The following is a 14,413-nucleotide window of genomic DNA, read 5'->3' as shown; positions in this document are numbered from 1 at the left end:
AGCTTTTGAAGAAAGCCTCCTTTACTCAGTTTTCCTATCTTCCACCTTGTCCTGCTATCTGAACTCTCTGGTTGTGATTACAATTATGAATACTTTAATTAAAATGCCTTGTATGATTCCAAATTTGTACCCAATAAAGGACCATTTCATAGAGGGCAGAATTTCAGATGAGCCAGGAGTGATCTTAGGATAATCCACCCCTTTTCATTTAATAAAATTTGAAATTGAAAGACCCAAACTTACAGTTCACATAGCAAGGGCTCTTTCCACTAAAACAGTTTAAATGGACTTATTAATAAATCTGTAAATTTTCAAGGGTGTGGTCTTACACAGAAATTTAACTTGATGAAGGAGGTAGAATAATATAGAGCCAGAAAGTAAATATTTTGCATTTTGCTGGCCATACTATGGTCTGTTACAGTGACTCAACTCTGCCATTGTAATGCAGAAGCAGCCAGAGACAATATGTAAACATGTGGGCATGGCTACTTTCCAGTAAAACTTTCTGGACACTGATATTTGCATTTCATATGATTATCACATGCCAGGAAATATTCTTCTTCTTTCAATTTTTTTTTCTGCCCACTTAAAAATGTAAAAGCCATCTTTACTTGAGGGCTGAACAAAAACAGATGGTGGGGCCATATCAGGCTATAGTTTGCCAATACCTGATGTAGAGAAATATTTCCCGAACTCAGTCATTCACCTCTAACCTTTGTCACTTTTGTCACATCCACACTACGATTTATACTATTATTTGCCTATAGATTTTCCCTAGATCAATTCACTTCAAAACAAAACAAAACAAAATAAAAGAACCTATCATAAGCAACAATATCTTTGATATCATGGGCTTGATGTACTAGTTATATTTTATTTCTAAAGCATGTTATAATATATATGTAACAATTATAATAAAAAATGTAGGTTGTTGTAGCACCTTAAGTCCGACTTTAATCCCACTAGAGGGGCATATACCACACTTCGGAAAATACTGACATGGTAGAAAGAACATGATATTAGCAGCCGTGAAGACTAGAATCTAATCACTTAATGGCTCTGAGCCTCAGGTTCTCTATCTTGAAAATGACAGGATGGACCGGCTGGTTGTGGAAATCTCTTTCTACAATGATATTCTATAATAATATGAAATATAAAGACTCCTTCCCTGTTCCCCACCATGCTTACGTTTGAACTAGTATTTGAATTTCAGCATCTGTGCCATGAGCCAAAATAGCTGACACATGTCATTTAGTATCTGTAAATTAGGCTTTGAATTGTAGTGTTAAAGAAGCAAAATCTGTGTTTTAAACACAAAAAGAAACGGGAGTTGAATCAAATAATCTATTTTCAACTGTTTTGCCAGGGTGTGACCTACCCAGCCTGCCATGGGATGTGGAGTAAGTGGGCACCGCCTTTGGAGAGAAGCCGACTGGCCACAACTTCTTTTTGCGGTAAGTGTATGAGAACCATAACAAGCTTCATTTAGGAATGCTTTGGCTTCAAGTGAAGACCCTACTAAATAGAATTTATTTTTTTCACATAACAGAAGTCCAAAGGTAAATCGTTGCTAATACTGATCCTGCTGCTTCGTGATCTATCCAGGGACTACGCACATTCGGACTTTTTACTCCACTATCCTCAGAGTGATAACTTTTTACATTCATGCATGTTCCTCATGTTCACAAAGTGGCTGTCACAGCTCCAGGTATCAAGTCCACATTAAAGGCAGAAAGAAGTGGGGATAGGTGTCCTAACCATGTCTGTTCCTTTCACTAGGAAAGCAAAAGCTTTCCCAAACTCCCTAGCAGGCTTCCATTTATATTTCCTTGGTTCTAATTGTGTCATGTACTTTACTAACTGCAGAGAAGGCTAGAAAAGCAAGTGCCTAGTTTTTCTAGCATCTTTAATAGACAAAGGTAAGAAAGAAGGGGTTGGAGGTGGTTGTAGGATTAGCCAACAAATGATATTTTCCAAAGTTGAAAACAGAAGATATATCAATAGAATCATCAAGGCCCCTACTCCTTTTCACAAATGAAGAAATTAAAATTAAAGTTTAAAGTTTAGTTTCATTGAACTGAAACGAAAGTCCAACGACTTGCCCAAGGTCACACAGCTACTAAGTTAAAGAGCTGGATCTAGACCACCTGGTTCTTTTTTTTTTTTTTAGACCACCTGGTTCTTAATCCAGAACTTTCCTCACTACACACTACTATGTACACATTGTCATAGAAGCTGTTTAATCAATTTTTGCCATTATCTTCCAGATAAAAATGAAGTGGACACCATCCATCTTACCCGAAAGTAAATTAATGGCTCTTAAGTAGTGATGTGGCTTAAATTCCTGGGTCTCCAAACTTCACCTTGCTAAGGTTGCCTCATTTGAAGCCATGTCTTTGGGACTGGCCCCTCTACGAATCTCTGAGAGTAATCAATGTTCAGAAGAGTCTACTAGGTATTGATTAACATTTGAACAAGAACAGCACATGTTGCCACCAATATTTTCAAATATTTTTTATGGGAGAAGGGGCCAAGAAAGACAAAAGTGCCTTAGGCCACGAAAGTCACAACGGGCCCATGTAGAATTAGGATCAGAATTTAGTTCTGCTTAGTTTTTCAGGCTAGCGTGTCTTTCCTAACTGTAGCTAATGTGTATTTCTTAGCTAAAGAGGAAGCTTTATTTCTCTGAATATCTTTATTTATTTCTCCCTCTGTCTCTCTCTCTTTACCTCTTTAAGTAGTAGTAGTAGTAGTAATAAAGGATCCCAGGGAATCTGGTGTGAAATATCCACCCAAAGTGTCTATTTTGTGCCTAGTTTGGAAATGCATGCACAGCAGAGATGTCTTTACTTCTTTAGCCTCTCTTGTCCTTAGAAAGTATTTCTGTCCTCTTGTTTGAAGTTCAAGATCATCTCTACCTCCACTACTGATCTTATACCACCTCTAGAAGAATATGATTCTGCCCCAGCTGACCTTGACCTATTGATACTGTCTTTTTAAATTTATTTATTTATTTTATTTTTGGCTGCATTGGGTCTTCATTGCTGCGCACAGGCTTTCTCTAGTTGCGGTGAGCTGGGGCTACTCTTCTTTGTGGTGCGTGGGCTTCTCATTGCGGTGGCTTCTCTTGTTGCAGAGCACAGGCTCTAGGTGCACAGGCTTCAGTAGTTGTGGCATGCAGGCTTCAGTGGTTGTGGCTTGTGGGATCTCGAGCGCAGGCTCAGTAGTTGTGGCTCGTGGGCTTCGTTGCTCTGTGGCATGTGGGATCTTCCTGGACCAGGGCTCGAACCTGTGTCCCCTGCATTGGCAGGCGGATTCTTAACTACTGTGCCACCAGGGAAGTCCCCTGATATTGTCTTTGGATGATTTATTTGTAAGTCTTTTCATTTTGATTTGCCAGCAAAACAAGAATAACTAGCAGCTACTGCCCATTCTTAGTGTCTTTATAGACCTAGAAGGGCTAATTAAAGAAATGATTTGACTCTCAAGGGAAGTTACCTGATCAAGGTCACAGGCTTTATTACATTTCCCAGCTAAGGTGTGGCCTTGGTTTCAAAGAACAGCCAAGGGAAAATGTCATTAGAAGTAAACCCAGGCTTAGGGATAATTGATTCTTACACTTCAAAAATATTGGAGTTGGAAGGGTCTTTAGAAAACATCTAGTCACATCCATTGTTTTATATTTTTTATTAATTTTAATTTTTTTTAGAAGTAAAACTGGTTTTATTCAAAGACATAGATTTTTGTTTTTGGTTTTTTCCCCCTACTTTTATTGAGTTGTAAGAGACATGCAGACTACATAATTTTAAGGTGTTCATCATAATGATTCGACTTACATACATCATGAAATGTTTGCCCCCATAGGTTTAGTGAATGTCCATCCTCTCATACAGATACAACATCAAAGAAATAGGAAAAACATTTTTTTTCCTTGTGATGAGAACTCAGGATTTACTCTCTTAACTTTCTTTGACAACATACAGCAGTGTCAATTATCTTTATCGTGTTGTATGTTACATCCCTAGGACTTATTTATCTTATACCTGGAAATTTGTACCTTTTGACTGCCTTCATCTAATTTCCCATCTCCCCACCCCTGCCTCTGATAGCCACAAATCTGATTTCTTTTTCTACCTCCATTATTTTATAGTGGAGGCTCAGGGAGGGAAAAAAGATATAAATTCCCATGGAGAGTGAGGACAGAACTGGGGACTCTCCCATCCCCCGTTCAGCCACTCCCCTCTCCCCACGCCAAGCAACAAGTATCGGAGGGCCTCCTCTGTCCTCCCTGGTGACCACACAGAGGCGTCAAGGTGCAGTGAGGGCAATGTGGGTGGAGAGCCCTGTTGGGGTGTGCTCAGGGTGTGATAGGAAATTACATTCAGCCATGTCTGGAAGGATGAGGAACAGTTCATCTAAAAGACAGGGAAGGGCTTCCCTGGTGGCGCAGTGGAGAGTCCGCCTGCCGATGCAGGGGACACGGGTTTGTGCCCCAGTCTGGGAAGATCCCACGTGTCGCCGATCGGCTGGGCCCGTGAGCCATGGCCGCTGAGCCTGCGCATCTGGAGCCTGTGCTCCGCAACAGGAGAGGCCACAACAGTGAGAGGCCCGCGTAAGCAAAAATAAATAAATAAATAAAGACAGGGAAGGACAATTTCAAGCTGTAAAATTTCCTCAGTGAATGAATGTGAGGAATTATTGGGTATGGTTGAGCAGAAGAAGCAGGACTGAATTATTAAGTAGTTAAGGTTAAAGGCTTTGGATTCCTGCAGACCTGGGGTCCTATCACTCACACCTATGTGACCTCAGGAAATCTACCTCCCCTCCCCTCCCCTTCTTGTAAAATTGGGATGACACCAGTACCAATGTTACCAGGTTGAAAAAAGGGTTAAATAAAATCAGGGGTCCAGGATACTCAGCACAGTACTAGAGAGCACACAGAAAGCACCCAGTGGATCGTATAGATTGTTATCCCCCGACCCTCCCTGTTTGCATCATCTAAGCTGGAGGCCCCACACCCCCACTCCCAGGGTATTTGGTCCAGGAAAGAAGACCACCTTCTCCACACCCACAGAGGAATTAGGCCTGCAGCTCTTCTTTCTAATGTTACGTCCTGGAATCCTTGCCTTATTCGTTTGAGGAAGTCTAAGGTTAAAAAAAAAAAAAAGTGCTCCATCATTCTGTACATGACAGTAGCAGTAATAGTTGGTGTTTATGCAGCACTAATTAGAGCATCTTCATCTAATAATTTATTTGCTCCTCAAAACAACCCTGTGAGATAGAGATTTCACTTCCATCTTCTACCTAATGAAAATGATTTGGAGAGACTGAGAGACTTCTTCAGGTATTAAGATGTTCAGATTTGGGATTCCAGGTCAGGCCTTTCATAACCAGTCGGGCCCAGCTTGGAAAGATGGGATTTAATCTCTTTCTCTGGAAGATCCCCGAGCTCCCATTTCCTGAAGGTTTTTCTTAGCATTGGATTCTGGGATACAGAATTTCCTTTTGTGGCTCACTTTTTCTGAAGCAAGAATTTTTTTTCATTCATACCCAGAGGGAATTTCAGATAGTAATTTTTTTTGATTTAGTTAATATTTATTGGGAGTTTGCAGGGCTCACGTTTCTCCAGCAGGTATCATGGAGGTGAGGTCACTGCCTCTAGCCCTCACTATCTTGTCTAGACAAGACAAACATCCACATATAGGTAAGTATTTCCAAGGTTAGGTATTTACAAAGTAAGAAACTAAAAAATGTACATATTTAGGAGGTGGATGGAGACAGAAGCCATCCTGGTCATCCTGCCATCCTGAAATTTAACTGTTTCCTGGTATTAAAAAAAAAAAAAAAAATCGGGCTTCCCTGGTGGCGCAGTGGTTGAGAGTTCGCCTGTCGATGCAGGGGACACGGGTTCGTGCCCCGGTCCGGGAGGATCCCACGTGCCGCGGAGCGGCTGGGCCCGTGAGCCATGGCCGCTGAGCCTGCACGTCCGGAGCCTGTGCTCCGCAGCGGGAGAGGCCACAACAGTGAGAGGCCTGCGTACCGCAAAAAAAAAAAAAAAAATCGAGAGTCTAAAAGCATGATCCTTTCATAGTTTGAAGTCCCTCTTTTAAAGACCTAGGTGAATTATATCTCAATAAAGCTGGAAGAAAAAAAATTTTTAATAAATAAAGGCCACGGTGATAATCCTTCTGCTCTGTGAGCCCTGAGAGGTAGATACGTATGTTCCTTCACTTTCTGTCTTCTGCACCCAATATTGTGCCTGGGTGAATTTTTCAGAATTCTCTTAGATTTTTCTCATCCTTTCATTCCATTCTCTTGTAATTCCAAATCATGGTGCCTGAGCCATCTTTGTCTGATCCCTCCATGGTGTCTGGAGGAAGTTAAAGGGCATCCTGGTGAACTTTCTCTCCTGGAAGCCCTGTTTTGGGCACAGTGGGAGTTTGCCTGCTCCTCCTCGTGACTCCTGCACAGTTTGATTCATCCTCAGTTCGACCACATGAACTCTAAATGGTTTGAAAGGGCTTGCATGACGACTGGTAAGTTTCCCTCAACCTTTTCCCGTTCTAGGTTCCTACGCGGGGGCAGTGATTGCCATGCCGCTGGCCGGCGTGTTGGTACAGTACATGGGATGGGCCTCTGTCTTTTATATTTATGGTGAGTGATTTGATTTCACGAGTTCCCTTGGGTGACTCATAGAGGTGGTATTTTACTGTCTAATGGGGTTGGCTAAGAGTTTTCTGTATGAAAATAGAGATTACTGAGACAAGTTTATCATATAAATGGAATACTTGTCTAGCGATGATTCATTTAATGTTTATATGAAAGTTGAATTTAATGAGCAGAACATTATCTTTCTTTAAATACCAGTTAATAATAACAACAACGGAAAAATAAACCAAACACTTTCTCCTAGCTGAATATAGTGCCGTTTGAGAATACTTTGAAATTTGACAGATTTAGAGATGGAAGAAAATGAGACCGTATCATCAAGCCTTTTGTTTTTCAACTGCAGGTATATTTGGGATTATCTGGTACATGTTTTGGCTGTTGCAGGCCTATGAGTGTCCAGCAGTTCACCCAACAATATCCCATGAGGAAAGGACCTATATAGAGACAAGTATAGGAGAAGGAGCCAACTTGGTTAGTCTCAGTGTAAGTAGAGCCGGATGGATGAAGACTTGCCTCTTTTTTATGAGTATTTCTCTCAGTGATTGTGTTATCCTCCTAAGAAAAATAATCTGTCAGTATATTCACTAAAAATCCCACGGTATTTTTACTCCCTAGAAATTTAATACACCATGGAAAAAATTTTTTACATCGTTGCCGGTTTATGCAATCATTGTGGCAAATTTTTGCAGAAGCTGGACCTTTTACTTGCTGTTAATAAGTCAGCCTGCTTATTTTGAAGAGGTCTTTGGATTTGCAATAAGTAAGGTAAACACACAGTTGCTTCAAATGTTCTTGAAGTTTAAATCTCTTGCTTCTACTGAGAAAATCTTTGCATGATAAAATAAGTAAATTGCTGATCAAAATTCATAACGGTTCTGTGACACCTAATACCCTGGAGGTCAGACAAGTTATACATTCTATGCACAGTATACACAGCTATTTAATTTCTTCTTAGTAAGGATCAGAGCTGTATTAAGCTGCTTTTAAAGATTTGTATTATACCTGATCTCAAAGTGTTTTTGAAGCTGACTCAAGGACTGCATATTAGGCAAGGATCAAAAGATTTAAGGGTGAGAGGTTTTTTTGGGTTTTGTTTTGTTTTTTGTTTTTCCTGTAAATTATTCAGTGAGGAGCTGTAAGAACCTTAAAGCTCATTTTGCAGATCACGGTCATAGCGATAACGGCCAGAGCTTTGTATGGTTTAGAAAGATCTTTTTCAAAGTCCCCAGCCATTGCCATTAGGTTGTCTGTGTTTCAGGGAGGAAGAATGTGAATGGTAAAACATAAACTGTCATCATAAAAGAATTAAGCCTCCTTCCCGCAAGGGAAAGAACAGCAGCCTAGTAGAGGTAGATGTCTGCATGGCTACAGGTACTGTCAGAAGTGACCGTGGAAGAGCTAGCACAGCCCATAGTGGCTGCCATTGGAGAACACTCAGTCTGCGCCAAGTGTTTAACTACCATGTGCCGGGCACTCTGCTGCGTGCTGGGGCCTGTGATGAATAAAAGTCACCTCTGCCCTCAAGGAGCTTCCGATCTGATGGAGGAGACATTGGGTCTATCCTTAAAACCATTCATTCATTCATTGTTTATTTATTACAGAATTCAGGCCTACCTTGGTCCCGTATAATTAGATGATTAAATCTGATGGTGAGGGGTGCAGTGGAGATGGCAGGGGCAGGGAGTTAAGGAAGTACCTCTCTCAGAAGTAGCTAAAAATAGCTCATTGCTTCTTTTCATTCCAGGTGGGTCTCTTGTCAGCACTCCCACACATGGTTATGACAATCATTGTGCCTATTGGAGGACAACTGGCTGATCATTTGAGAAGCAGAAAAATTTTGACCACAACTGCTGTCAGAAAAATCATGAACTGTGGAGGTACTGTGGATTTCATAGGTGGCTTAAGCAGCTTTTATAGAATGAGATGAAACTGAATTGCAGACCATATTTTGGAGTTTATGTCTAATCACTGAGCAGGATCTCAAAGCCTCCTAAGTCCATCCCCCAGTTGAGTGTCCATCACACCCCTGCCTAGTGGTCATTCAGCCTGTACTTGTGCAACCTGAGATACGACAACTTGGGAATTCCCTGGCGGTTAGGACTCTGTGCTCTCACCGCCAAGGGCCCGGGTTCAATCCCTGGTTGGAGAACTAAGATCCCACAAACCACGTGGCCAAAAAAGAAGAAGAAAAAGAAAAGAAATATTTTTAAAAAGAGAGAGATATGACAACTTATTTGATACATCAATATACACTGGCAACTGCAGAAATGCTTCTTTCATCTACTCTTAAACCAAAGCAACATGATTTCCTGGTATCTATCTGTTTATTTTTTATCTTTCCCATATATCCTTCCACAAATATAATCCTTTGCTTTTATAGTTTATTCCCTTATCTCCCCCTTCCCTTTCTACATATATACATGTTTTGGTAAGAAACATTAAAAAAGTATTTTCTCTGAATAGTTTTCTTTCTTCCCAACATATGCTTGTGCATGGGTGTACACACACACACACACACACACACACATACATACACACACACCATCCTCTTCCTTGTGTTATTTAGTTCCTGTTTCATGTTTTGATTTTGCAAAGATAAAATATAAGTTGGGCCATTTTCCAAAAGAGGTAGGTAAAAGTAACACGAACCCTTACAATGCTTATGACAGCTCACCTTTTTAAAACCCTCCACTTTCTCCTTATCTTTTTTGTTTTGCTTTTAAAATTAGCATTTAATGAACACTTTCCATGCCAGCCACTAAGCTAAATTCTTTACACATATTATTTTATTTAATCCTCATAACCACCCTGTGGAGCAAGTGCTGTTATGTATTAAACCCAATTTACAGTGAGGAAACTGGGGTATAATAAAGTGACTTGCTCAAGTGGCAGATCCTGTGCAAGATCCCAGGTCTGTCTGAGCTCATTGCCAAGGCTTACAGTCACTACTGCTATCTCTCCGGGGGACGGGGGCGGGGGGGTGTCAGGGTGGGCAGGTGGGAGGTAGAGGACAGCGCCATCTATGGGTGAAAGTTCATAACTGGGATATTAAGTTGAAAAGGAGGGAAGGGGGCACTGTGACTAGATTAGATGGGTCAGGGCCCTTTAGAAGTGAAGATCCTATGGAGGGATGCAAGAGCCAGCAGGCATGATCTCATCGCACAGCATCTCAGGAATAAAGTCTGATCAGGGAGATTGGGAATAACCTGTCAGCATCTGGGCTCCCAGGGGTTTGACTGCTGGCCCCAAGCAGGGATTTGGGGGCCTACCCTTGACTTGAACTTAAAGGTTGGCAGGTATGGGCTTGCCCTCTGATGGGCAGAAGGGGAAGCTCTGCGGCACTGCATTCATGATCCTCCCCAAGGCGGATGAGGTAGGCAGAATAATTTCCTCATCAAAGATGCCTATGTCCTAATTCCCAGAACTAGTGAATGTGTTTCCCTACACAGTAAAAGGAATTTTGCAGATGTAATTAAATTAAGGATCTTGAGATGGAGAGGTTATTTTGGATTATCTGTGTGTGCTCAACATAATTGCAAGGGTCCTTATAAGAGGAGGCATGAGGGTCAGAGTCAGAGATGGAGATGTGACAGTGGAGGCAAAGGTCGGAATGATGCAGCCACAAGCCAAGGAATGCAAGCAGACTCTAGAAGCTCAGAAAGTAAGAAGAGAGTTTCCCCAGAGCCTCCAAAAGGAATGCAACTCGCTGACACCCCCATTTTAGCTCTGTAGGACCCATTTCAGACTTCTGACCTCTAGCACTGTACGATAAAAAAGTTGTGCTGTCTTAAGTCACTAAGGTTGTGGTCATTTGTTATAGTAGCAATCAGAAACTTAAATAGTAGTCAGAGTACCACTCCTCTAATTATCAGATTCTGTTCCAGCTGAATAGCCCTCCATACCAGGCCCTGAATATATCTTGCTGTCTCTGACTTTGCTCATGCCCTTTCCCTTTACTGTGAGCTCTGCTCACCTTCACCAATCAACCCAGTCCTCCCCACACAGCCTACTACATCAGCTCAAGTCTTTTCACTTGTGTTTTGTTAAGGCTACCTCAGCCTCCAGTGAATGCTCCTTCTGTCTATACACTTGGTTGACAACTCATCATGTACTGCCTTATTACAGCTCGCGCAGGAAAGTATTTTAGGCAGAGGGGATAGCATGTGCAACGGCCCTGAGGCAGACATGACTGTGACATATTAGAGAACAGAAGGAAGGAAAGTCAGAATGGTCGGTGCTTGATGAGTGAGGTGGAGCGTGACATTGAGGGGATCAGAGTGCACAGCTGGGGCCAGATCACGGGAGGCCTTGTAGACAGACCTACGTGGAGCTTGGGTTTTACTTGAGATGCATTGGGAAGCAAATGGAGGGTTTAAAGGAGGGAAAGGGACAAGATCTGATTTACGCTTTCAAATCAAAACAATAGAACTTAGAGTAAAAGAAGGGAAACTAGCTAAGAGGCTATTTCAGTCGTTCCATGGAAAGAAGATGGTGGCTTGACCTAAAGTAGTGTCAGTGGAGGTGGACACTGAAGTGGATGGATTTCTAAATTCCATGAGCCTTACTTTCTTCTTCTTTAATATCTGAATATAGTATTTACCTCAGATGATTGTTATGATTGTTATGATTGTAAATGGGACAACGTATGTATGCACCCAGCATGAGCTCAGCAAACAGAATGTTCTTGACATATTTTAGTGCCTTTTTCTTCTCTTGTGTTCAAGACACTGACAAAACAGAAATTTTCCAAAGGAAGCATTCAATAAGTATATGCTATTCAATCATATTTCCCATGGCCAAAAATATGCAACTTCTAAACCTAGAACTTGAAAGAAAATTCTGTGTTTAAACTCTACCTGTACAACCTCTTCTAAAGACAGATGCCTTGAAGACCCTAACAACATTTTCATAGGAATGTCTTGTTCATATTTAATTTTTCCTCAATCACCTTTGCCATTGTTTCTTCATAATTAGTAGTTTAGGTGGTGGTGACAACTCTCAAATATTTTAAATCCTTGAGAGTAAATCCTTTTTTTTTCTTATTTCTTTTTTTTTTTTTGGCAGAAACTAGAATGCATTCATAGAATCTCCCCAGCCTCTATCCCATCTTAAAAAGAAAAAAAATCTCTTCACATGTCTATTCATGTCATTTTATATTTTGACATAGCAGAACCAGTGGGATATACATAGAAAAAAATTTTTTAAAGACCATGATTATCCCACCTTGCTTAAACACAGAGATGCTGCATTAGAGATAAACAGAGTTTTGTGCCATCACTGAATAAGACAGATTGATTTGGATACAATGAAGCACTTACATGATCTTCTAGAGAATTTTAGTTGGTTTCATATTTTCTAAGCCAAAACACAGAGGACGTTTCTCATCTGAGAAAGATCACACATTGTGTGGAGTCTTCCGCCTCCTTCCTTTCTTTCCATAGACGAGAGATATTTGCTGCTAGAATCATTTAAAGCAAACAGATCACCTTAAGACATGATGCTCTAGTTCATTCTGAATCAGGGCACATTTCCAAGATCCTCAAAGACAGATGTCAAATCCTTATACCTCCCTCTGTATTACATGGAAAGCGTGAGTGAGGTCAAAAATTCTAGTCTGGCCGAATCAGTTGCCTGTGTGAACTTCAGGTGAGATGAAAAAATTTCTCAGGCCTTTTAATCCTTGTTCTATTTTTCTTGTCAGCTCTGAATAGGTTCACTTTCCAGGATCTCTTGATTACCCATGAAGTTCAAATTTTATCCTTCAACTCCTGAAACGTACAGTTCTATCTTTAGCATTTTCACTGTAGATAGGAACCATTTAGGCTCTTAAATGGTTTTTCTTTCTTTGAAAGTCTACTATTTGGCAAAGGTCTTTTTTTTCCTTAGAGATGAATCAGTGTTATCATTTGTAGCTTTTCTTCTTCACGTGTCTTTATTCTAATTCTTTGGGGGAATTAACTTTCTAGTACCACTTTGTTGAAAGTGTTAAAGGAAGTTTCAGCCATGTGCCTTGCTGCTTAAGACAGGCCACTTCTAAAACACAAATAGTTAGTATACAAAACACTAGTAGTTTTTCCTTATGTATAATTTAAACTGTTGAAACAAAATTAATAACAAGTAGTAATGGTATAAAGTCCACAGTTTTTTTAATTTTTATTTATTTATTAAAAATTTTAAAATGTTTTCATACAATTTTTAAAGGTTACTTTCCGTTTATAGTTGTTACAAAATATTGACTACTTTCCCCTTGTTGTATAATACATCCTTGAACCTATCTTACACCCAATAGTTTGCACCTTCTACTCCCCCATCCTTACATTGCCCCTCCCTCCCCACCCATTGGTAACCACTAGTTTGTTCTCTATATGAGTGAGTCTGTAAAGCCCACAGTTTAAAAAGCACCTCTGCACCCGTAATTGCATTGATTTTCTTTAGATGACCAAGTAAAACAATTATTGAGGCTTGCCCTATTTCTATGATAGTTTTGAAGAAATGGACTCAGACAGGTAAGCAAATTACCAAGGTTTACAAAAAGTGCTTTAGCTTGTGTTTTAACTTGTCTTGGTTTTCCTTTCTTTCCTTCACATTAATTCATCAAGCATTATTTATCGAGTTCCCACTACATACAGGCTCTGTGCTATATATATGGTACCTTCCCTGGATAATATCACAGTTTTGTCAGGGAGGCAGAAATACAAATGAAAAACTACAAGGCAATGTTGAAAAGCTCTATAAAATGAGTAAGAGTGAGATGTCAGCTTTACTGGTGGGTGAGCGGCAGGGTTATCAGGAAAGCTTCCTAAAGGAAGCAATATTTGAGCTGGACTTTAAAGAATAGTAAGATTTCTCCAGAAAAGAGAATTGGTGGGAGGAGAGTACTGCAGGTGAAGGAACAGTCTGTGGAAATACATTATGGGCACAAAACAGTGCTGCGATCAGGAAACAGCGGATAGATCTGTGTGACAACAGGGGGCTTTCTACGGGCTACAGGTGGTGAGCAAGGAGGTGAGGATGGCTGAAGATGAAGCTGGAACCGCAGGAGGGATTTATTATACAGCATTGTACTCATAATACGTAACCATTGACAAGGGTTTTAAGCAAAGGGGCAACTGATCAGATTTGTGGTTTAGAAAGATAATCTAGAGAATGGATCAGAGGAAAAAGAGATGGGAAGACCAATACAGTAAAGAGGTTATTGAAGTTGTCCAGGTGAGAGATAGTGGCGCCCAGAACTAAGATAATGGCAGAGGAGGGGAAAGCAGAGGTCGGATTTGACAGATATTTTTGAGGCCAAACCCATGGATTCTTATCTTATGTGAAAGCTGAGGAAGAGGAAGAAGTCCAAGATGATTCTGAGATTTCTGCATTGGACTTTTGGTTACCATTTGTTGAGCTGTGCCCATGGCCGACGATCACGCTGAACACCTTATATACCCAATTTCACTTAACCTTCCAATGTTCCAAGGTTGTATTATGAGCTCCATTTGGCGGGGGAGATGAGGAATCTAAGAGCTGAGGTGACTTGTCCAAGATCACACAATTTGTGATTCTGAGATGGAATCTGAACCCAGGCCCATCTGACAAAGCCTGGGTTCTAAACACAGGTGGATAGAAGTTTAATTTAGAGAAGAAGAAAGTGTGGTGGTAGTTTGCTTTGTTTGTTTCCAAGTGAAAGTAGAGGAACAGAGACTTGATGTGGGCCTGTTGTCTTTGAGGTAACTCAAAGGACAAATGTGTGGTGATG

General features: G+C 40.7%; 1 protein-coding gene across 2 annotated transcripts in view; it reads left to right on the top strand.

Annotated features, from left to right (window-relative positions):
* SLC17A8 (solute carrier family 17 member 8) overlaps positions 1 to 14,413 on the top strand; it is a 51,988-nt gene that overhangs the window by 28,190 nt on the left and 9,385 nt on the right. Inside the window, exons 5-9 of one of the 2 annotated variants that reach the window (XM_060164653.1) lie at positions 1,367 to 1,454; positions 6,568 to 6,654; positions 7,013 to 7,152; positions 7,285 to 7,434; positions 8,414 to 8,546. In XM_060164653.1, the coding sequence (XP_060020636.1) occupies positions 1,367 to 1,454; positions 6,568 to 6,654; positions 7,013 to 7,152; positions 7,285 to 7,434; positions 8,414 to 8,546 (598 nt within the window). The remainder of the gene's footprint in view (positions 1 to 1,366; positions 1,455 to 6,567; positions 6,655 to 7,012; positions 7,153 to 7,284; positions 7,435 to 8,413; positions 8,547 to 14,413) is intronic. The other variant, XM_060164654.1, reaches the window with a different exon arrangement.

This window comes from Lagenorhynchus albirostris, chromosome 11 (genome assembly GCF_949774975.1).
Source record: "Lagenorhynchus albirostris chromosome 11, mLagAlb1.1, whole genome shotgun sequence".
Classification (NCBI taxonomy): domain Eukaryota; kingdom Metazoa; phylum Chordata; class Mammalia; order Artiodactyla; family Delphinidae; genus Lagenorhynchus; species Lagenorhynchus albirostris.
The sequence above is the reverse complement of the archived record's forward strand: the minus strand, read 5'-3'. Positions and strand labels throughout refer to the sequence as shown.